Consider the following 25,643-nt stretch of genomic DNA (forward strand, 5'->3'; position numbering starts at 1 on the left):
AATATATTTTCAAAGTATTCCACAGAACTGGATTGAGGCCCAACATCAAATGGACTGGATCAATAGTCACAACGCCCCCCCCCAATTCTTGTTTAAGGTTTTGTTTTAAACAAAGGAGAACAAAGACACACAAAAAAGAAATTAAAACACAGTTCCTATAATGCAGGTTGGTGTTAAGCTCTGGGTCTGAAAGATAAGACGACTTACAAAATTAAGGCTGCAATCCTAACCCCACTTACCTGGGAGTAAGCCCCATTGAATTCAATAGAAATTGCAGAGGAATAGTGTTACCAAAACGGCAAACAGCAACACTAAAAAGGTATTTCTGTGAACAGTTTTGAAAATTGATTTTAATGTATAACATTCTTTAGCAAATAGTTAAATAATGTCTGTCTACTGTAATTTTTTTGTTTTTTTAAAAAAACAAAGTTTTCATCCACCTTGAGCCAACTTTGTAACAAACATGTTATGAATTCTATACACTTTCCCCAAGAAAACCAAACAAAAAGTCAAGAGTAAAGCATGCAGTGACTACCCAATTACATATCACATTTTTTTTGTAAAGTTGTGCATACAAATAATTTCAAAAGTTACAAAACCCACATTAATCTTTGAAAAAACATTCCATGCATTTACTAATGAGAATATGTTAGCTGCTTTGCTTGTGTTTGCCCCATAAAAGGTTATCTGGACGCAGTTGGCCATGAAGGCTATAGTTAGTCAATATGAGTAAAGTGTACATTCCACATTAATACAACTTTGTTTTGAGAGAGAAAAATGTCATTGCCAATTGCACAAAATAGAAAATTCCTGTCTTTACATTTTCTGGTTGCTAAATTTTGCTGCCTTGCTGACATTCCTCTACTTAGGCAGGAACATTTATGTTTTATGGACTCAAGTCTTGTGCTTTTCAAGAACTTCAAGAATGCATTGCTCCAGAAGCTGCAGAGACTGGGAAATATTTACAATCCCCATAGATAACTGATTTCAGCTGTAGTTGGAGCACAATACCAAAATTTAGGATTCCAAAGGTGGAGGTAGGAGGAAATCCATAGAGACCTCACCCTTCAGTAAAGCCGAAGGCTGCTGTTAGAAACCCATGTCAGTTGAAAAACATTTTTAGGACTGGAGTGGATGTAAACTGACATTTTAGGTTACAGTCCTCTGCAGAGGTAAGTGTTCCAGTAATGACAACTGAAAAAAGCAGGTATTGAGAACTTTCAATTTTTACAGGTTCACTCCACATTTACTTCAATCCGATTTCCAAAAACACAAATACTGTACTTTGGGGCAGAGTTTGAAAGCAGCAGTTGGTGTTCAAAGTAACACCAAAGAGACAACCCAATTAATTCTTAAGCATCTCCAGTTCGTAGGGCAACTGTCCACAGCTGACTGAGCACAAGGGTTCTTTGCAAGGATGCCATGAAATTGCTCAACAGCAGGTTTAGAATTGCAAGTGGCTGATTGTGACTGAAGTTGTGATACTAGAGAGTACCATTACACCATCATTAGTAGCTGGGTCACACTGATTTGTGAGAAGCTCACACAAGCAGCTTTACTGTCAAAACACATTAAAATGCCTCTCACTTTGCATTTGACCTGCAAGCAGATATGTATATAAATCCTTCCCATTCAACAATTCTCCTTAAATAGGAGGGATGGTGGGGAACTCTTGTGAATTAGCAAACATGGTTTAATGACTCTACATAATATATGGACACACTTACTTAGGCCAATCACAGAAGCAAAGGCATTGCCCACCACATTTCATGAATAGCTGTTACCATTTCTCTACCTTTCCCATAAACTGACATTTGATCATGTGTGGAGAGTGGCTGCAACTTTTAAAAAATACTGTCAGTGGATGAAATTGGTTGCACTCCCTGTAGATGTTGATGAAGAATGGAATTTACAAGATACATGATTTCACATGTTCAACATTCTTTTAAAAATCATTGTTGAAAATCAAATTTCAACATTTGGTAATTTCATGGACACTTGTGTCTACTCAGTAAGATAGTCTACGTACTATATACTACTAAATAACACAATCTTATCAATTTGCTCAATTTATTTTAACAAAATTGATTTAGAAATGTCACTGAATTAAACAAAACATCTGAACATGTAAACATCTGCCATGTTCCTGTAACAGGAGTTAATACCTGTGGAAATTAGTATTCGTTTATTAGGAACACTATCAATTAATAAGGCTTGTCTTCAATACAACTAAATCCAGTTTGTTGCTTTAATTGTTCTTGCATTGCAAGTTAATTTTTTACCAATTTTTCTGATTTAGACAATGAAACATTATGGGAGAGTCAGTAAGTACCATCGGTTACAGCTGTTACAATTTCTCTGCCACATGAAAAACCTAAGCCAATCACATCAAATAATCATTGCTTTTCTTTAATAGATGCTCACCAAGTTATGTTAATTATGGTCCTTTAAAACACACACAAACATTTTGTAAAGGCTATATACAGTGTACATGGCTGAGCATGCACTATTCATAGATAGATATCTGCCTGCTTGATGTGATGTAATTTACACAGTGCCTGAAATGATGCAGCTCAACTCCCATTTTAATCAATAATTCCAAGAGGAAAGTTGGTTTTACAATTGCTATATTTGCATGATTTTTTAAAAAATACAAAACACACTAATCCCATTTAAGAACTCTAGATGCAGATTCTACATAGGTTAAGGCAGTAAAAAAGCACTTCCTGATACAGGTGGTCTCAAGATCAATTAAAGCTGTCTGAAGCCATTATTTCCCTCTTTCATTCTCTACCACATCTCTGAAGAGTTTATGGAAGTTTTCTGTAAAATTACAATTAATAAAAATAAAAATGGGACATGGAAGAGACATGAAATACAACTTCAAAATTAATGTGAATAAAATTTTAAGGGCAACAACTAACCTATTACCTTAAAAAGGAATAAAACACAAGACTCATTTGGAGCATACAGCCCCTTCTTAAAAATATATTATTTGAGTAATTCAAGTAGAAGACTAATCAGAAGCAACTTCATGAACCACGCTCAAGTTTTGACCAATTTTTTGTTTCTTAATTCATAACAGTTTCTGCAAGTTTTGCATTCTTAACCACATTTCTTATGCTACAGAAATGACTTTACTGAATGGTTCTAGTCATAATTTTTCCACTTATTTTGAAATATTTCCTTTAAGTCAAGGGGACTATTCAAGAGCAAGCATTTATGACTCCAGGCTCTCTGTACTTATAATTAACTTTATAATTAGCACATTCCATTAAGTATTAGAAAGATATGGCAGATTTAACCAGAGTTCTTTGATTTAGGCATTAAGAAATTCAGAATGGACACTACTCAGAGTGACATAAGTTTTACAGATGATTTAGGAAATTTTAAGACCAATCCTTTTTCTCCAATGGACGTAAAATAGAGATAATCTGTTGTAAACAGGGCACTGTTGTAAAGACAAGTCGTTTTTATAATTACTTTCCCCATATGTTGAAATAGACTCTTCAATGTGTCTTCCAGTATTGTCATATTTCCTGTTAAATTATGTCACCAACTTATTTTCCTTCTGTTCCTGTTCTTAAAGATGGTTGTGTTCAAAGCAGTTTGTTTTTTAAAAAATCTGTTGAAATTTATATAAAATTCTGTACAGGTTCACAAATTATTGCATAAACAGCATAATCTTCACGACAAGTGTTTCTGCAACACACGTCCATCTCAGAAAATTCACGTTTCCCTTCTGGCCTTTTTCTTCTTTTTAATTTGTTTGGGAGACTCCCAGCTCTCTTCAGACTTGGCTACAAGTTTAAGAATAAAGAATATTTACTGTCAATTATACTTATGTATAGTTCATTCATACCATTTCTCTCTTTTTGGAATAATATTAAGTTCCCATGCCTCTAATTGTATATTATAAACAAAATCTTACGCCCATTTAATCATAACTGTTTTAACCTCTTCATCATAGATTTCATTCTACATCACACATTTCATTCTACTGAGTTACTCAGGTAAGGAAATGCAAAAACTAGAAATTCCACTAAGGCAACATCTCTTTTATCTATCTACGTCAGGCATAGGCAAACTCGGCCCTCCTGATATTTTGGGACTACAGTACAACTCCCATCATCCCTGACCACCAGTCCTTGTAGCTAGGGATGATGGGAGTTGTAGTCCCAAAACATTTGGAGGGCCAAGTTTGCCTATGCCTGATCTAGGTAATGTCATGACTTGAGAACTGTCTTGGTATGACTTTTGGTGTGGTGACATTCAATATGGTATGATTTTCCTACATAAACATAGGAAGTTATTGGTTCATTTAGCCCAGTTCTGTCTATGCTGACCGTAGGGTTTCAGATGGGAAGCCAATTTCCATTCACAAATGTGGTTCATTATAAGCAAAGTGTCACATGCCAATTTCATTGTGTGACATACTGGTGCAGGAAAATAATCAAGAAACAAAGACTCTCAATTTCCCAGCCTCCTGACAGCTCAAACACATAAATCTTTAAATAGCACTTTTTCATAGTGCATACAAATCCCACTGGTTTTAAAAACGGGACTGATGGATGTTGAATGTTCAGAATCATTCCTATGAGGGATAAGCATTATCTGCAAAAAGATCTGCATGGTTGTTATGACACAACCACCCTTTTGGTTAAATGAAAATAGAGTACTTCCCACTGCGTCTAGCAGGCACCTGGAGGAAGAAATTACTTACTCTGTGGTGGAGGCACACTGTTTTGTTTAACATTAGAAATAGGAACTTCTGTCTCCGGTAGCATCTGTGGCACTTGGGAAGTTATCTTGTCAGATTCACTCTCTGATACAGTTACAGATGGCTCAGTAGAAACAGCAAATGAGGGCATCTCCTCAGGCTAAAATAAAAACTGCAGATCAGAATACAGACTTTTTGGCAACATTTAATTATGACTGTTTATAATAGAGGATGTTGAGACATTTGAGTGCATTTTTAACGTTTCATTTTGACTAAGTGACAAAACAGGAGAATGAGAAGCTATCATTTCCAGATACATTAGTGTAAAACTAACAAATTACAACTGTGACCTGTAACTATTGTAAATTTCCTTGGATAATGGTCAGAAATTTTTTTAAAGAGCTGGGTCTTGTTAAATAAATAAATAAAAATGTCACTGAAGATGACAGACACTGAGATTCAGCTCTGGGATTTCTGCAGAACTCGTAACATATGCAAGGATATTCTTTCGGGAAGAATGGCAAAGTAAGAAATGTAAGAACATAAGACCAGCCCTCTGGGTCGGACCAAAGGCCCATCTAGTCCAAAGATTCTTGGTGGAATTCTATGCTGCACTATGACAAACAATCCATCTGTGCAAACATTGCAACTTGCCAGATGGTCTGATTTTCCCGTTCTCCTCTTCCCACAAAGTCTTTTGGGGATTCTCCTTACCCTCTTGGGAGTCTATTTTGGTTGGTGCATTGGGGGGGGGGAGGGAAAGCCCCATTGCACAAGCAAAAGTCCTTGTTCAGGGTTTCCACTGACAGGGAATCCCAAACCCCTTTCCCACAGAGGCCAAACAGATGTCTCTGCATATGTATACTTCTTCCTGTTGTATAAATGATCTGTGTTCATGGCATGTTGTGGTCTAGACTGATCTATAAGGAGCTCATGTGTAGAAGGGTCCTGAGAAATGGAACAACACCTCTTTGCTTATAAAGTTAAATTATACCTCAGCCTTTAGGCCAGGCTTCTCAAACCTGCGGCCCTCCAAGTGTTTTGACCTACAACTCCCATGATTCCTAGCTAACAGGACCAGTGGTCAGGGATGGGAATTGTAGTCCAAAACATCTGGAGGGCCGAAGGCTGGGGATGCCTGCTTTAGACCCTCAAAAATATGGGTGCTTTTTGTTGATTGTAAGTACTGAAGGTATGCCTAATGAGCACCTAGATCTATTTATCTATACCTCAGCTTGTTCACTAGTGCTGATGGTCTTTAAAGAGAAAGCTATCTCCTCTTGTTGAACTTTTGAGGTATCTTCTGGAAATTCTTCTCCAGCATGTCTTTCCAAGTCATCAGCATCCTACCAAGAAAAAAGAAACACAAAGGATACTGAGGAACTTGAACCACTCTTTCTAATCCTGTAAAATAAATTCTGCTGCAAGATCAAATCAGTGTAATGAACCAGAATTTAAATACCCAATTTTGTAATCTAAAATCAGTTGCAATGAAACTTTCTCCTCTCTGTTTAAAAGATTGATAAAGCATTTCATGATAGTAATAAATGGGGAAATATTTCAATTTCATTATGTTCTAGCAGTTCTTTTCTATTGGTCAGAACCACCGTCAGGTAAAAAGGCAGAGTATAAATATATCTATAATAATAGCAACAATAATAATATTCTGCCTCACTTGTACAGGAGAGCTAGCCTCTTCTCCCTGCTTCTTCTTTTTCTTCTTCTTCTTCTTTGATTTACCACTTGCAGTACTTTGCAGAGTTGGTTCTGCCTTTTCTTTCTCATCATCTGAAGCCTAATATAAAAACAAAAAAGAACAGAGAATGTTTATTAGAATAAGCTGCCTCTCTACATAACCATGAAATTAAACAATGTTTGATTTCCAATCCATTTCAGTTATGCTTTTGTCTATCGTATTAGTCCACCATTTCTAAAAAAAATCTAAAAATTAAGAAGCATTTTTAGGATAAGACTAATTCCATGTGCTTTCCAACAGATCTCATACCAATACCTTTTGAGCCTCAGATAGCGGTTCCTCAAGCTGTGGAATGCAATGAGTCTTTTCTTCTTCTATCCAGTTTCCCCATTCCTCTGCAGGGGCATTCCAGTCAGAACTGGGGTCAGCAGAAGATAGGCCGTCTGTGAATAATGAAGGAACCAGTTTCAAGTAGTATAGTAAAAGTCATGTGACATGACTCAAGTCACACACTAATTATGTCAATTTTTATCGTGCATAACTTTGCTTTATTGGTCAAATATTATTGGTCAAATATCAGTCGAGTATTTTTTTAAATATTTGCTATATTACTACAGAAAACAAACTTTAGCATAACTATTAAACTTGAATCTTTGAAAAATATCAGTCAGTTGCTGTGAAACAATGAATTTACCTTTAAAATTACTACAATTACAATTTTTAAACACACATAAATCAAAGTAGCAGCAACTATTAAAAAGCTGTGGAAAGCAAGATGGGTACAGTCATACCTCGGTTTAAGTATACTTCGGTTTGAGTACTTTCAGTTTAAGTACTCTGTGGACCCGTCTGGAACGGATTAATCCACTTTCCATTACTTTCAATGGGAAAGTTCGCTTCAGGTTAAGCACAGACTTCCGGAACCAATTGTGTACTTAAACCGAGGTACCACTGTAATTCCAGACAGTGACCTTGTCACTGGTCAACTGACTGTGTCTCTGTTCCCAATGGGAGACATTTGCAGTTACAGCAGGTAGCCAGTAGGAGTTTTGCTCCATTTATTGTAGTACAAGCTTTCTTGGGTGAGAGCCTCTTGCATAGTTTAGCCTTTTGGCCCTTGTTTTATTTTTTAAAAAGCATTTTCTTGGGTGTTCAACTTACCCACCAAGTAGGCACCGCATGCATTGAATAAATTCACACTCTGGTCCCCAAAATGCATGTCACAATATATGTCTTACGTTTTAGGATAGCAAAACCACACTTCATTGTTAAAACCATGTGGATAAACACCTGGTCCCATTTGCAGTAGACACATGGATGATTAGGAATATGAATATGAATGTAAATCTTTCTAGTGTAAGTCATACAAGGTTGTTTAAAAACAACTTACTTAACCCAGACCATTCATCATCAATATGCGCCTGATTACGATTTAAATCCCATTGGAAGTCTGTAGTAGTAGGTTGAGGAACAGATTCACTGCTGGCTCCTGAAAAGAAGACAACACACACACAAAGGCATGTTACTACAGATTAAGATTTTCAAATGGAAAAGGGCCTAGTGTTTTGAGAATTCTACATGCAATGGAATAGCTTGCTTCTTTGCTGTCCCTGATATTACCAATTAAACCCAAAGAGAAAAGCTGATTTACATAAGATCAAACACCCTTCCCTCTTCTGAAAATACAGAGAATGAAGTATTTTAGTAGTCTGCTAAGCCAATAATGATAATTGACATTTCTGAAAACCAGCCTCTTGACTACCATATACAGTTTATAAGTTTTTCCAAACTTAGATGCAACAACTCTTTCAATTAACATAGATGACCAGAGGTTTTCAGGAGAGTATAACTTAAGCATGTAGTTCATCTGTAGAGCAATTTTAAAATATTACCAGAAACTGGAGGATTTAGCCCCAATGAAGTGAATGAAGTAGAACTCTGTTCAGGAGGATTAATCCTTCCATCCACTCCAGACCAGGCTGTTGAAAAAATACAAAATAACCTATTTTTGCTACTGAAAATTAGGCACACATTCTTAAGACAAGCCTCTTACAAGACTAGCTTTTTCCAATGATTTTAGGGAACAAAATATTCCAGATTCATTGTACAAATACAACAGCTTGTAACATTGTAGCCACGGATTTGACCATGTTTCATTTCATTGTAACAAGTAAAATAAGCTAATGTCCTGGAATTTCACAAGTGTCATAGTTCTCATTCACCTTATTCAAAGACTGCAAGATCATTCTTCTTCTAAGCCTTATGCCTTTATAACCCCCCAAACAATGAATTAGGGACCTACTAGATCAATCAGCTACCAGGTGCTGTGCTTCAAACAAGTATTACTGTAAGCTGTGGATAATTACATCTTGAATTTTTATCTTCAACAGGTAATAGCAAAAAATGATGATTCTTCTTTCAGATATGCTCTTAATTTTATTGGTAACAATTTGGATTGAATTTTAACTCTTGTTTTTGAGTTTTCAGATTAAAGTTAGGGAAAAGAGAAATACACTCTGGACCTGGAAACAGAAATCCTTCAAACTTTAAATTAAAGAGTATTTTCCACCCTGTCTAAACATTTTTACACTTCTGCCCTTTACCCAGAAGCTGAGTAATAATTAATAATAATAATTTATTATTTCTACCCCGCCCATTTGGCCGTGTCTCCCTTGCCACTCTGGGCGGCTTCCTACATACATCAAAATACATTAAAATACCACAGACTAAAAACTTCCCTAAACAGGGCTGCCTTTAGGTATTTTCTAAATGTCTGGTAGTTGTTTATCTCTCTGACCTGTGATGGGAGGGCGTTCCACAGAGCGGGTGCCACTGAAGCTGATTATTTATACAGCTGATTATTTATACAGATTATTTCTTTAAGTCCAAGCTGACCGAGAGATGGATGAGTAAGGTTCCAATGATACCCTGCATGGGAATATCTGCTGCTAAGAAGTTAAAATGCTATCCATGTGGCGCTAATCTTCACATGGACCACTAGTAGCTCTTTGTACTTTAACCATAGCATATACAGTGGTAACGCGACTTACGAAGACGATCCGTTCTGCGGCGCTCTTCATAAGTCAAAGCCTTTGGTTGTCGAAGCGCCCATTCTGCGCATGTGCGAAGCGCAATTTTGCGCTTCTGCGCATGAGCAGAACGCGCACACGGCGAAAAGACTTCCGGGTTTGTCGACTTCAGAAGTCTAAACCTTCGGAAGTCGAGTCGTTCGGATGTTGAGGTACCACTTTAAAAGGAAAGGCTAAAACTTCCTAATCATTACTCAAAGAATTTTGTTACAATGAGAGCTGAAAGAAGAATGTTGGGCAGGATGTTAAAGATACATAATGCCATTTCTTAAAGACAGTTTTTGTTCTTAGAGAAACAAGCACTTACCAATACCAGGGAACAAAGTGCGCTCACCCCAGGTTCTGCCCACCAGGGAAACTCCCCAGTCCTTCCCATTTCCATGATCTCCAGCATCTTTTCCCCAGGCTGATGTCTCATTCTTCCTTTTGCTACCTGAAGATGATACTGAACTCCACTTCTCCTCACTTGCACCAATCTGAGGAGAAAGCTTTACAGGCTTTTCGTTCCAGTTGCCTCCATTTACTGTGGGGCCTTCACTCAGTCCTGAAGGAGCTTTTTAACACAAACATATACTTAATTGTAACATGCATTTTAGTTGATACTATGAATGTACTTGATTAAAGAAATAAAAGTTATATTCTGCCAAGGGAAGCTTATAAAAAGACCTAGATTACATTTAACTTTTTGTTGTTGTTGTTACTCGGCTTTTATCTCATTTCTAATCCAGTCCTTTTCTTTTTCCTCACTTCTTGCTCAGGAAAAGCTGGCTAACATAGCTGAATACCACTCATGTGTTTCTCGGTTCATAGTTGGCAGTCACTATCAGATGGGGAAAGGAAGGGTAGAAAGAAGTGCTATCCAGAAGGCAATAACTACAGTATATAAAAATGGTGAAATTTAGCCTTCACTAGATCTACAAAAAACCACTTCTCCCTATCTGTATTAATCGTATTGTGAATACTTGATGTGTCTCACAAAACTCAGTTGTATTTAATTCTGATGTAAGATCAGGCTGAAAGCCTCACAATTAACATAATCACAACAACATATTCCTATTGCTACCAAATGTGAATTCTCTTCATGTATGTTAAGAGAAATTAATGGCTTTTATTAATAATTCAGGTTAGTAAAAAGTAACTGACAGCAGAATTATAAAAAAGGAAGAAGCTGAAACTAGGCAATTTAAGTTAGGAAAAGAACTGTATAGTAATTATCCAATACATTACACCCCACATAACTAGTCAGTATCACAACTCCAATTAGGTTATTATATGCAGAAAACAGTCCTTACCTTGCTGGAGTGTAATTTCTCCTTTTCCAGATTTAGAATTACTAACTTGAGCATTCAGAACAGGATCACCTGATCAAGAAAAGCTACATTAGTGAAGAAATATCCTACTATAATCATTTTATTTATGCCGATGGATAGGCAATCCTAGGCTCCATTATTTTTAGTTAACACCTTTTAAAAGCGTTAAATTAAATCAACAGAGCAGAGTTTCAATTTTTAGCGTGTAATATGTATTCTTCTCTTGTTCTTTAAGTGTTGCTGCCCGGCCCCCTAAGATGAGAAGTGAAAAACAAAACTAGAACAAGAGTCACACATCTACCTTTGCTTTTTCTGGTACCAACTGAAAGGGATGTAGCAGATGTTAGCTGTTCAGTGGAGATTGTAACTGAATTTTCCATAGTTGGTAGATTTGATTCTGGCCCAGCATCGGTCAGTACCTTGTCACGTTTACGCTGCTGCCGTTTCTCTCTGTTACTGATTTTTGTTTCCCAAGCGCCTGAAAGAGGTATAAAAAGCCATTAGATAAAACAGAGGAAGTAACCTATCTCAGTGGTTTTCAAACTCAGTGGTTTTCAAACTGTATTTCAGTGAATGTTGGGTGTTCCTCAAAAGCTTGTCAGAAGTTGCTCAATGAGGGAGTCACCAAATGGCAGACAAACTGATCTGAAAGACCACTTACCCATAATTAAGAACTTCTATTGCCTACCACAGGACCCTGTTTCCTAAATATATATTGAGAGATACCCTCAATATCCAGCTTAACTTCCATATAGTTATATAGCTTGATGCTCTCTCAAACTGTTCTTTCCCCACTTTCAAATGTCATCATTGCAGGTGCAAACTCTGGCTGTCCTGAAACCTTGTGGGCATTTTTTAAAAATCGCTATGGAGGAAAATCATTCTAATAGTTACATCCAAGTTGCTTTTATTGAATTTCCTCCAACTCAAGTGCAGTGATCACACTCAAACCCCCAAAACACATTCTGACATGTCTCCAAATGGATGTTTGTTCCTTCCCAACACTGAAAATACAATTCTAGTTCAAGTCTGATACCTCACATTATCTGATAAAATCTATAATTTAGGCAGCAATCGTAACACAATTATATTCTACAATCACATGAACTGGCAGCTTGCTGCTCCATATGGATAAATTGACCCATTAAGGCAAAGAGTTCAAACCTATTAACCGATTAAAAACAAGTTTCATTTTAAAGACCATAATAGAATGAACCACAAATTTCTTAAAATGTTTTTATTAATAGCACCATTATTAAATTTTTTAACTTGCCCTTCCTCCCATAGGAGCACACAGATTTTTTTTTTAAAAAAACATACATGCTTTTCAGTACCTTCATCAACTTCCTTTCCATCAGCACGTGACTGGTCCTGAACTGTTTTAGCATCTCCCTTTGGTTTCTTCTTATTCTTCTTTGACTAAAATAAAAAGAAAATATTTTCTTTGACTAAAATAAAAAATAAATATTTTCTATCAATATTAATTTAAGCCAGGCATCCCCAAACTCGGGCCTCCACATGTTTTGGGACTACAACTCCAGCCATCCCTAGCTAATAGGACCAGTGGTCAGGGATGATGGGAACTGTAGTCCCAAAACATCTGGAGGGCCGAGTTTGGGGATGCCTGATTTAAGCTATCAAAATACCTGAAGTTGCACAGTCATATTACATTTAGTAGTAATCTTTTTGAAATGCACTGCTTCACACTGCAGTATAGGCATTTCATAAGGGGTCTAAAAATGCCCCAAAGCAAAAGTATAGGTTTTAAAAACTTGAGTGTCACAAAAGTCAATATTGATTAAAATGTATTACTTAAACAGAGATGTATTTTAAAAATTGTAAAAATTATGGCTGCTATCCTAAACCCATTTACCTGGGTAGCCACCCCTTTTCTAGTAGCCCCATTGAACTTGGTGCATCTCTATTCTAATTAGACAAATTTATGATTGTGCTGAGTATATTGTTAACAATAAGCATACCAATGATTATGGTTGAAAGTATTGTCCAATACTGAAGTTGCACATGGGAGCTACTTTTTTAAAAAAATGTATTCCTGTATAAAAACAATGTAGTCACAATGTAGACTTTATGTCAAATATAAGAAATTAATATATGAAGCAGAGGTTGAGAAATGGACTGCTTCTCTTTTTAATTTAGTAATAATTCCTATACTTTCATAGAGTCAGTAGAAGGGGAGGTACTTTCTTCTGATGCTACACCAAGTTGCTTTATAAGCTGTCCTGAAAGCGGTATGAGGGCAAGGAAGTATGCACCCTTTTCTTCAAGCATGGAAGTCAGGACTTGCTTCTAGTCAGACTAGGTCTCAGAGGCACAAAGCTCAAAGTGATTGTAAAGATTGGACGGTGCAACAAGGCTGGTGGAAAACAGAGATTTTTGGCTGGTTCCCAAGACCAGTCAAAATAGCAGAGCCTTTGTCTGAAATTCGCTTTAGACACTATCAACTTATATATATTATCTAGCTTTCAATCACTTACAAATAACCAACCTTTTCAGCTTTCTTTTCTGCCTCTGACTGCTGTTTAAGGTTTTCTCTTCGAACGGTCTGTATTACGTCCTCTTCAGACACTTCATGAGCAGGTTGACCATTAAGCTAGAAATCAGAGAATTGTCACATTAATTTTAGACAGAGTTCACATAACTACATATTGTATTTCACTGTTTTTCAGTCTAAATGTTTAGTTCTACTGAAGTCTGCCAATCATAGCTGCCAAGTTATCCCTTTTTTAAAGGGATTTTCCCTTATACTGAATAGGCTTCCTCGCGAGAAAAGGGAAAACTTGGCAGCTATGCTGCCAATGTGACACACAGTGGTGCCTTGCTAGATGAATGCCCTGCAAGACGAATTTTTCGCTTAACGAAGCGATTTTTTGAGCGGAGGTTGTCTCGCAAGACGAATTCATTTTGTGAAAAATTCGTCTAGCGAATCGCGGTTTCCCATAGGAATGCATTGAAATTCAATTAATGCGTTCCTATGGGCAATTTAAAAAAAAGATTCAATGCATTCCTATGGGATTCGCTAGACGAATTTTTCATTATACAATCTGACCCGTGGAACGAATTAAATTCGTCTAGCGAGGCACCACTGTACTTACCTACCCACTACTTGTTTGCTCACTTCTAGTTTAGAATAGAATCTTAAAACTTTCACTTAACAACTACTCACTACAATTTAATATGACCAAGAAAGTGGTTTAATATAAATTGCTAATTGGGTCAAGGTTACCCAAACCTTGTATCTGAAGTAGTGCTGAGTAATGGTTAATGGAAGGATTTATGCTTTTGAAACAGGAATCCCCTTCTCCTGCTCCTGCAATCTGTTCTAGGGGCTCCCCAGCACAGATTTGGGGAGCGCAAAGGCCATGCATGGAGGAGGGAAAATCCATTGTGCAAGTGTAAATCCTTGTCCTGATGAAATGAGTTTGTTGGATACTGCCCAAGGTTTTGTAAAAATTCCACCAAATGCACTGTTATGAATGGAAAGCAAAGACAGAAAAAGGAGCTAGTAGTATTTCCCCAGTATTACTGAAAATATGGGCTAAATTTACAAACAAACAAAAAGTGTTCACTGGTATCTCCAAACACTTCAGTGCTATTCCACCCACAGCTTAATAAAAATGAAAGCATAAGCCAATTTACAAATTGGCAGAGAAAAGGCTTTGAGAAATTCAAAGATTGGATTGTTTATAATCAAGTAAAATCTCCGGATGAGATGCAAGAATGCATAAAGAATACAGAACTTGCTCTGTTTGAATATTTCCAAATTAGAAATTTTCTGATAAATTGGCTAAGACAATGTGAGACATCTGAATTATTTACTGAATTATTTAACCTATGGGGTAAAGCTGCCTGGTGGACTATGTTTCAAAATGGATACAAGTGATAGGAATAATGATAAGGATATCTATTCCAACTGAAAACTGGAAGTATATCTGGCAAAAAACGCAACCATACTGCTTCGTTAACTTTAATATATAATGCAGAAAAACTCTGGATATTATGGCATTTAACCCATTTAATACCAGTAATTATAGTTGTTGGAATTGTGGTTCAACTAGAGTCAATCTTATACACTGTTGGCAGAAGAACCTTGAAGCTAAGAATATTGGCAAGAAATAATACCCAATGTTAGTTCTACTTTGAAATATATGGTTTGGAAGGACCCCCAAATAATTTTGCTTACATATTTGGAAAATACCCATAGAGGGTGGGAATTTGTCATGTCATACAATAGTGGCAGCACAGATTTTATATGCAAAGTATGGTGGAAGTTGAAATTCCTAGTTTGAAGGAATGGTATATCATATTACTGTATGGGGAATAGCTGTTCGAGTAAAATTACTTGTCTATTTGGGTTCACCAAGGGAGATAGGTAAATTGTCTTCTCAGTATTCTTACCAATGGGGCATATAAATGTATGTATTACTATTTAATATGATTTATTTATTAAGGATACAGATATTTGATTTTAAAATAAAATGAATATTAATAATAAGTCTCACTTGTCCACAAAAGTGGAAAAAGTTAAATGAGTGGCACTGCTTAATTTCCAAGCCTCAAATAATATTGATGTTTCTTTCAATTGCATGTAGTCCAAGGCCACAAAAGCAAATCCTATCCTAAATACCGGTATTATGCAGTTACAGAACAGTGATATTACAGTACCAAAGCTAAGGAGATTTGTCTGGTCAAGGACTTGGGGAGGGAAGACTCACTGGAAACTTACGAGGTATACTGCTTTCAATTACATGAACCAAAGGCAGAATAGAAGCGAAATAAGAATGTTGGGTTAAGAATCTGAGGCATCAACTCATCTACAACTAAAATTAGTCTCTGCAATAACAATAGGTATGATCCAGTGAATCTCACTGATTTCAATGGAAAAAGATCCAGGTGGTGCTTAAGCCTTTCATTGAAGCCTTTTGAGAAAGTTGACCTCTGTACTCCCTTCACACTGACTACAACCCCCAAAATGCTTCACGTGCCCTGCTTCTTTGGCAACTCTTTATGGATCATAATTAAGCTGGCTTAAATAGAGGCCAAATAAGAAAAGAGGCTGTAGGCCAAATGGGACCGTATGTGTAAAGGTAAAGGTAAAGGGACCCCTGACCATTAGGTCCAGTCGTGACCGACTCTGGGGTTGCGCGCTCATCTCGCATTATTGGCCGAGGGAGCCGGTGTATAGCTTCCAGGTCATGTGGCCAGCATGACAAAGCCGCTTCTGGCAAACCAGAGCAGCACATGGAAACACCGTTTACCTTCCCGCTGTAGCGGTTCCTATTTATCTACTTGCATTTTGACGTGCTTTCGAACTGCTAGGTTGGCAGGACCAGTAATAATAATAATAATAACAAAAAATTATTTATACCCTGCCCTCCCCAGTCAAAACCAGGCTCAGGGCGGCTAACACCAATAAAATTACAATAAAACATAAAAAGCAATTAATTAAAATACAGTATTAAATTTTTAATGGCTTAGTTCAGATGAAGGAGTTATCAAAAAAGTAGGGTGCACTCAAGTTTATCTCCTATATCCAAACCATGGTTTGGAGGTTCAGAATCTGATAATTGAACCAGGCCTATGTGTTTCACCTTCAATTCCCTGTGTGAAGAATTAGTGTATTTTCCAGGCAGACATCGCTACCGGATTACTGCAAAACTTCAGATGTTGAGACACCACATCTCCTCAAATTAATGCCTACTTTCTGTATCTGACACACACAGTCACAATTCACAACAAAACAAAGATGAAGCTCACTAGTAAGATATCTCCAGTTAGAGCATTTTGGCACATCATTTTACAAATTTACAAAAAAAGAACTTTAAAATAAACACTTTAATAGCTAATGTGCATTATTTGACATGCCCTGGAGCCACTTGGATGCCATAGTTTTTATTCATCAAATATTAAGACTTTAAGAGTAAAAGTTGGATAAGGTTATATTTAAAATCCAGAACAGTAAAGTGGCTTTCATCTTTACAGGAAAAAAGTTCTAGTCTTTCCTACAAAAACTTTGAGAATATATGAGACATGCCTAAAACTTTATTATAGAAGCTTTATTTTCAAACATAGGAGCCTGAAGTTAGTAGTGTCATGAAACTGATTTCCAAATATAACTACAGTAGTTTGAGTTCGTGTCAAATTCTCATTTTACAACATGAACGACTGGAAAAGGCCGCAGTTGCAGAATACTCCCTTCTACAATTACATCCAATCCTTGATTGAAATGGGGTAAAGAATCTAACCTTTATACATATTATGATATACTCCCAAACAGCCTTGACACGATTTCTCAGGCAAAACACATAGTTTAGTTCAAGTTTAGCAGATTTTCTGCTTCTCTATCCAGAAGCTGGTAATAGCAACTGAAAATACAGTGGAACCTCGGTTTACGAACACCTCGGTTTACGAACTTTCGGTTTACGAACTATCCTAACCCGGAAGTTAGTAAACCGAGGTGCCCGAGGCCTACTGAGCGTCTGATGCCTTCGGGGAGGCCGGGCCTTCGCTCCGATGCCCCCTGGAGGCCCGCAGCGAAGGCCCGGCCTCCCCGAAGGCATCGGAGTAAAGGCCAAACCTCCCCAAAGGCATCGGAGCGTCCGATACCTTCGGGGAGGCTGGGCCTTCGTTCTGATGCCTCCCAGAGGCCGGGGAGCGTTTCTGTGACTGGGCTGCAGCCGCGAAAGTGCTCCCCAGTCTCCGCAAAGGCATCGGACCGAAGCCCCAGCCTCCGGAAGGCATCGGAGCCGGGACTTCGCTCCGATGCCTTTGCGGAGGCTGGGGACTGCTTTCACGGCTGCACTGCCCAGTCGCGGAAACGCTCCCCGGCCTCCGCGAAGGCATCGGAGCAAAGGCCCTGCTGCTTTAGGGGGTGTTTTTCCTTGTCTAGAACGGATTAATCAACTTCCCATTACTTTCAATGGGAAAGTTCGCTTCGGTTTATGAACACTTCGGTTTATGAACAGACTTCTGGAACCAATTGTGTTCGTAAACCGAGGTTCCACTGTAACCTATGAAAAGTGATGAAATCCCTCAGCTAGGATAGTCAAAAATACCAAAAAAAGAACATGGCTCAACAACCAGGCTTTGAGAACTTAATATTCTCTCTTGCACAAAGTACTACAGCAGTAGGGAGAGGAGAAACACCAAGCGATCAGACTATGGTAGCCCAATTCTTGCCTACACCACAGCATAAAGCAATCACATTATACACTATGGGATTACATCTCCTGTCATAGTCACATGCCTTCCTGCAGCAAACAATGCTAAAATCTGAGGCATAATCATAGAATTATACAGTTGGAACTTGGAAAGGGTCCCAAGGGTAATCTAGTCCAACCCCCTGCAATGCATAGGGTGGGGCGGCAAATTTTCACAAAAGACTTAGAGAGAACCAAAGCTGTGCTGCTGATACAAAAGTGCCCATGGCATGTGGCAGAAGTTAGGGAAGCTCAAATGCAGGAGAGGGTTTGACTGGAGTTACAAAGTCGACCCATACTTGAGATCTGATGACTAAAGAGCTACAGGATTTAGCACAAGGGGAATCTCTGGTAGTTTAAATGACAGTTGTTTAGCCAGTCACTTTAATGATGATTGTATCATTTAAATGGTGTTTTATGTTTTATTGTTATAGCTCTGAGTGGTTTATAAGAAATACTTCAAACTTTCCCTTTCAAAAACCTCTCCACCATGGATGCTAATAAATAAAAGCCTATGACTTTGCCACAGTCATTGCTTATTTGTTGTTAGGGAATAGTAGATATGGATCTTCTCAACCGTAAAATAATCTGGCTTTAGCTGGCCTCACGACTGAGGGCAGGGAGCTTGACAGGCTTTGAGGCAATGGCTCCTCCACAGTCTACTTAATCAAGTACACTTAATGGTTAGGACAGGACAAGGACAAAGAGGCATGTTGGGATGCTACTAAGCAGGGCCAGCCTGTCAAGCAAAATAGCAGCGGTGTTGGCCCATGCAGAAGCCTAATTATTGTTTCTTGCATTACACATGTCGATTGACTGAGGTGTGCTTGGATGTCTAAAGCTCCTCCCCTTGCATTAGTGTGGGATGATAACCTGGATTATAAACCTGGAATCCTGCCTCCTGTTGTTCCATGCAGCTAGGATTTCTTCAGCAGCCCTTATGTTATTGGCATCAGGCTGGTGCAAGAGAGAGACAAATACTCCAAGATATGTCTGATTCCTTTCTGCTGCTGTGGCATTTTACAGTGTGTATGCAGGTCCTAGGAGCTCTTTCTTTTGGCCATGTCATGAGAATGATGTGGCTCTCCGATATTATATGGTTGTTTTATTGGATTTTAAATATTAATTTGTTTGTTTGTTGCCCAGTGAACCTTGGTTACAGGTTAACTAATAAATGAAATTACCAAAACAGATGCACTTTTTGGGGGGCCAGATATTCAAGAGGTAAATGAGGGCATCTACTTGCTGGTAGGATTCAATTCCCATCTTATGCTTCTCAACCGCATGTGCTATGCATTGAGCGACGAGAGGTTTCTGCTGTCAATATGTCCAAGGAAATAATTGAGGGAGAGCACACCTCTAAAATAGTTGCAAAAGCTTTTTTCTTCTCCTCTCAGTAAAAAGTACACAGCTATAGCAGCAAACCAGCCATTTTTAAATTCTTAATTGAAAAGGGGTGTTTTTATAAAGCTAGGAAAAATAGACTCTCCCTTCCTAGAGTTTGAAAAATAATAAAAGGCAGGGACAGCTACAGCGGAGGGGAAGCCTTCTCTTCTCCTATAACTTTTCCCTCGAGGACTGTAAAAGCAAGAATGAAGGAGGAATTTTTCCCTTGCTGGGATACCTGCTTCATTCCTTCCAGTCTGGGGTCTGCTGAACTCTAGAGTAGCTCTCTTTCAACAGCATACAACACACTAGCTTGAAGTAAGTGACAGTCAGGAGCCAGTTAGCACCACACAGGCACTGAGGGAAAGAGAAACTTCACAGCAAAGATATGACTGGCTGTGGGCTTCAGTGAGGAATGCTCTCTTGCATGCAAATGACTGTGTTCAGAAGAGTCCTAATTGGTAAAGTATTGCAAATTACAATAAAAGCTGTCTGAATGGAAGATTGTTTAGTCTGGATGCCCCACCACATTATTTTCAATGGGAACTCCTAAATGAGCAAAGGACTTGCCTGAATTAACATTAGACTGTGTACATGTGCATGCAGACTGACCAGCAGTATCAGAGACTGACAATGGATTCCAGAGAATTGAGTGATCAGATTGTCATAATGACTGATAATTATATGTGTGGGCAGGAGAACAGAGAATGGGTTCTGGGTTTCTTGAGGGTGAGCACACCCATCTGACAAAGTTTAAAAACTATACCAATCTACTTGCATAGGAATTATGGGCAGAACTTGATAAAATAAAATACTATTTGCCACAAAGCTCTAACCATCTTTCGAAATTATCATTTCAAAACTGGCCCTACTACATTTTAGCCTTCGTGAGATTGCAGTCCCTTGAAAACCTGCTCAAGGGTGGGGCAGTACAAGTGGCGAAGAAGTGACTGGCAAAAACTGGATTCCAGTTCCTTCTGCTCCATGAGTAGAAGGAGCTTTTCTGTTCATGGAGGTCTAGTTACAATCAAACCCATGGGAAAGGTAATAAGATGGTCCAAGGTATTCTGGGCAGTTTACGGCTTTGAAGGCACAAAACAATTTAAAGACAGCACTGCATAAGGCATATTGCAGTGTGTGGTGTTACCAGTCACAAGCTAGGTCTCCAGAAGGGGAAAAAGCTGAAAAGGATGGACCCTGTCAGATTTCACCTGAGCATCAAGACAAAGATGGAATAAGGAACACCCTAAAGCTGCTAAAGTGCTGTTCCAACAGATAGTTCTCAAGAACACTGAATTCACCTGTTTTTACGCCAATTGCTCCTCAAACCATCAGCCCCACAAATTTTGCTGGACAGGCTTTCCCCCTCATACGGACTATTAGCAATTCAATGCACTGCTTTAAAGAATCCATCACTACTACACTTTCATAGCTGCCAAGTTATCCCTTTTTTTAAGGGATTTTCCATTATGCTGAATAGGCTTCCTCGCGAGAAAAGGGAAAACTTGGCAGCTATGCACTTTAGAAGCGGGGAGAAATTTGGGTGCCATATTTGAACACTTTGCTTATCTTGCCCTGTTAATTAGATCTGTCAACAGCACCAAGCTTAACGTGAACACCATTTTAGCCCATTGAAAACTGTCAATATCTTAAAACATTGCCAATGTACCACATACAGAGGCTTCAGTTGATTCCAATTTTACACAGTATTATTTATCTTGCCTAAAACTGTATTACTCTCAACAACAAAAAAGAATGAGATGTGACAATCTAGGATATAGGATGCTATTGAACAGAAACCCTCAGCTTTATAGGAGCTAGCATCAAACTTTTAGACAAGCATTTTGCACATGTCTGAAAACAACCTTAAATGCTTAGATGTCACTTCTTTCTAGAAAGCACCAAGGGCAGGAAATTTCCAGGCCTGTTCACTGCCATGTTATTGTTAATTTGCTTTTTAATATTCAGTCTCCAAATCCAGAATAATCTTCCTTGTCCGTCTACTCCCAAACCACTCAGAAAGAGGGAGAATAGCCACTTTTTAACTACTTTGACCATGAGAGCTGTGTGAATAAAAAGGCTGAGTCCAGTGTATACCTAGGATTAAAACAGATTATTATTAACAGACTTATCTACACCAAATGAGATAATGTTAGAAAGTTTTATGCTGAAGTCCTAAAGGTCAACTATTCAACACACTGTGTGTAGGCGAAGTCACGTGGATCCTCAAATGAGAAAATCACCCATACTGCAGTACGTATATGTTCACTGGTAAGAAGAGAGCTGGTGCAAACTTTCTTGCAGTCGGCTAGAACCTGTAAATTGACTTTTCATGCTCACAGGTGCTTGCAGACATTACAGCCTTGATAAGAAAAACATCAATGTGCAAAATTCATGGAAAACTGCAGCTGCAGTTCTCTGCTTCAGACAGTACTTGGAAAGCAGGAAAAAAAAAGAAATGGGGGAAGGGAAAAAGGAGAGAAAAAACATATTTAGAAATGCAGCATCAGGTGGAGCTTTGGCCACTGGCACTTTCAATTAAACACATAGACGAACGTTGTTATATGCAGAATGTGTGAAACCGAACCAGAAGCGCTACAGTTTTCTTATGGTGTTGAGTCAAGACATTGAAACTCCCTCTATTCCACCGAGCCACTCATGCAAATGTTCTCCTTTCCCACCGTGTTTCCACTCACCCTGCCTGCTTTCTCCAGCGGCCTCTTTTTATTCCTCTTCTTCTGCTCGTCTCCCTTCAGCAGGAGCATCGTCCCCTTGTGAGGAGGGCCTCCTCCCCCTGCTGCTGTCAGGCCCCGCGTCGCCGCCACTTCCTCCTCGTCCTCTTCGTCGTCGTCCTCGGCGGTTCTCCTGAGGCGGTTCTTCCTGCGAGCATCCCCCGCTCGGGCGCAGGCCGCGGCCCACAGGAGCGCCAGCAGGAGCAGCAGCGCCAGGACGGACGTGGAGAGGAGCACCAGCCAGGTGGGCAGGCGCTGCGGCTCCAGGCCCGGCGGCAGCTCCAGGCCCAGCTCGGTACGGAGCAGGCCCACGCCGGCTGACAGCGCATCCCGAAGCCGGGCCGACACCTCCTCGGCCTGCTGGGCCACAGCCTTTTGCCAGCTCGGCGAAGCCATGGCTGGAGCGGGGGCCGCGACAAGAGCAGAAACTTGCGTCACGCCGAGCGCATCGCTCACCCTCCGAGGAGAAGCCGAAAGCCCTCCGGGTCTCCCGCCGCCGCCCCAAGCCGGAGACGCGAGAGAGGCGGCGGTTGCGCCGCTGACTGACTTGTTTCGGCCCAAGAGAGCGCAACGTCACCACTCCGCCGTCGAACGTCGGCGGCCACAGCGTTCGAGCGGGCGCGCACGGGGCGGCGGTGACGGAAAGGGGTCACGTGGAGCTCAAGGAGCCGTTGGCTGGGAAGCGCCGCTTGCGTCTGCGCGCTCGCGACTGAGCGTCTGCGTGTGCTCGGCGCCCCTCCCACTTTGACTGGCGACGGGTCCTTCTTTCTCCCATCTGCCCATCCCTTACAGTTGTTACGTAGTCGGCGCAAGTGGGCGGTTCCTAAGGTGGGCGTCACTCCTTGCGCGGGATTGGGCAGCGAGAGGGATTTGTAAACTAGTAATCTCGACGTGGCAGTGATTTCCTCGCCGAGGGAGGGGCGGTGGAGGAGGAGGGAGGGGGAGGAGCCGTCGGTGCCGCCCTCGACCTGCCCCGTCAGAGCTTTGAGGCCGGGGGGGGGGCGAGAGCGTGGAGGCTGCTTTTTTGGGGAAAGCAATTTTAATAATAATAATAATAATAATAATAATATGGAATGGAGTATCCTGGGAAAGGGTATGGCTGGCAGCCATGCGGGCAGTAGTAAGACCCAGTGAATTTAATAGGACTTCTGAGCAGCCAGGATTAGGATTGGTTGCAGGGCTGCCATCTCATACGCCTGAGAATACGCCCCACTGAACATCTCTTGCTTGCATTACAGGCATGCTTCAGCCTTTTGCAATCTCTACTTTGCAAGAAGGTTGGTTGTAATGGGGTTTTTTGTTTTTGTTTTTTTAGTTACAGTAATCTAAAGTATCTTAATGTATTGCAGCGTTTCTTGAGGCATGAAAACCTTTCAGAGACATCTCTGCAAGGGCTACAAAATACTATAAGCAGGTTTATGTAAATCAGACCTAAATACTGTATTTAGGCTACTCCTGTCCAGATGGGGGAACAGCTGGGCCACCAGCTGAAGCTTATGGCCTAGATGAAGCTTACAGGTGAAACTTGAAAAATTAGAATATTGTCAAAAAGTTCATTTATTTCAGTAATTCAACTTAAAAGGTGAAACCAGTATAGGAGATAGACTCATGACCCTGACCAAGCCAAGCACATTGTCTACTTCCTGAAGCCTTGTTAACTGAAACTCATCCAGCATAACAGGATTATGCAGTTGTTTGGACACCTATCAATATTCATCTGCTGTAACAGTGGAGTCAAGGTCTTGGTGGATACAAGCGGGTTTATCCTCAAAATGCTTTTCAAACAAGTCACAGTGACCTGGAGTTGATTCTGTCACCTCATTCAGGCCAGACTGTAACCGGCCCCACACTACCCAGAAAAGCTCTGTTAGACAGCACAATGAAGGTGCAATGGAGGCAGCACAATATACCTTCCCAAATTGCTCTTTGGAGACATCCTGCCTGCTCTAGGAGTGCCCTTTGGTTCCATTATGCTCTGCTTGTATTTTTGAAAATCAAACAACTCTTACAATAACACCATAAATCTCCAGTGCTCTTTTGTCCACCCTACAACTCTGTCTTCAGATTAAAACTTTCTTACCTCTTGGAGTAGCTGGAAGTGTGGAACAAAGCTTATACAGTGGTACCTCTGGATACGCACACCTCTGGTTGCGTTTCCTTCAGGTTGCGAACGCGGCAAACCCGGAAGTATTTTTATGAGTTTCACCGCATGCGCAGAAGCACTCTACGCACCGCACACATGTGCAGGAGCGCTCTACCGTGCCGCGTGCATGTGCAGAACAGGCACCTCCGATTGCGAATTCCTCGGGATCCGACCAGAGCTCTGGAACGGAACCCGTGCGCAACTGGAGGTACCACTGTATTGGACTGCATTGGCTTGGGAGAGAGAGTTGAACCCACACCTCTTGCTTTCTGTTGATGTCACCCTTTTCGGTGTTAAATGGATGTTTCTACCCTGTATGCCTTCATAGATGGTTGTGATTTAAACTGAAAATGTGGGCCATGGAAGAAATGGTAGAGCTATAGGGAGAGTTTGGATTTGATATCCTGCTCTATCACTACCCGAAGGAGTCTCAAAGCGCTAACATTCTCCTTTCCCTTCCTCCCCCACAACAAACACTCTTTGAGGTGAGTGGGGCTGAGAGACTTCAAAGAAGTGTGACTAGCCCAAGGTCACTTTTTATTTTGTGCTCTCTGAATTTCTAGTCTTTAACACTGATATGGGAAGATGATTATTCCCATGCATCTACAATTGTCTTTGGTATTTTGACACAGGTTAACCGTCAACCCCACCAAAGTAACATTGCCTGCTTTTTGGCACTTTCCACACACAGATGCTAGGGGAATTGTCTGTGTGCAACATTTGTTTATTCTACCTGAAGCATTTTTATCCCTCTCTTCAGCAGAAAAGGTTTCTCCAGCGATCAGAAATAAGGCAGACCCTGCCCTCAGACTTACAATCTAAATTGCACAACACAAAAGCAGAAGAGATAGGGAGGGAAGTGGAAAACAGTGGATCTTAGTTACAAAGTTATTTTAATGACCTGCTGGAATAGAAAGAGTTGAAGGAGAGGATGAGACAAAAGGTGCTTGTCTCTTAGCTGACCCAATGGACCGTCCCGTCTTCCAATCTCTTCTTCAGCCTGATGGAACAGCTGCTGCTAGGTGATAGTTGATGGAGGGGGAGGAACCTGCTGAGTGTGGCCCACTTCTCCATTCTCACTCTGCTGCCAACCCATGAAACGGCTGTTGCAAGATAACTGTTGATTAGTGGGAAATTGAACCGTTGTTGAGGGCTCTATGGGTGTGGCTGTTAATTGTGCCTCATTTTATTTGAAAGTGGTTGCTCTTTGAGCATAGCACACAGTCTTGCCTTACACCAAGAATTAAGGAATGATCTTACAAGAAGGGTCAAGCTAGCCAATTCATAAAAGGAGTTGGTTTTGCTTAACTGTTGTCACTAGTTCAAATAATGGGAGTATGCATTGTTAAA

General features: G+C 40.0%; 1 protein-coding gene across 2 annotated transcripts; it reads right to left on the bottom strand.

The window, feature by feature from the left end:
- Positions 1 to 332: 332 nt before the first annotated feature.
- On the bottom strand, positions 333 to 22,792 carry MTDH (metadherin). 2 transcript variants are annotated; one of them, XM_035126276.2, is made up of 13 exons: positions 22,115 to 22,792; positions 13,322 to 13,426; positions 12,150 to 12,234; positions 11,117 to 11,293; positions 10,798 to 10,866; positions 9,840 to 10,058; positions 8,309 to 8,395; positions 7,807 to 7,905; positions 6,732 to 6,859; positions 6,396 to 6,515; positions 5,950 to 6,066; positions 4,724 to 4,880; positions 333 to 3,800 (listed from the first exon to the last, which is right to left on the bottom strand). In XM_035126276.2, the coding sequence occupies exons 1-13, from the start codon at positions 22,544 to 22,546 to the stop codon at positions 3,730 to 3,732; spliced, it is 1,866 nt and encodes a 621-aa protein (XP_034982167.1). In that variant the 5' UTR covers positions 22,547 to 22,792; the 3' UTR covers positions 333 to 3,729. The 2 variants fall into 2 exon arrangements, with proteins under 2 accessions (XP_034982167.1, XP_034982166.1); XM_035126275.2 differs by having other exon boundaries at positions 9,813 to 10,058; positions 22,115 to 22,791.
- Between the last annotated feature and the right edge of the window lie 2,851 nt (positions 22,793 to 25,643).

This window comes from Zootoca vivipara, chromosome 8, assembly GCF_963506605.1.
Source record: "Zootoca vivipara chromosome 8, rZooViv1.1, whole genome shotgun sequence".
Lineage (NCBI taxonomy): Eukaryota > Metazoa > Chordata > Lepidosauria > Squamata > Lacertidae > Zootoca > Zootoca vivipara.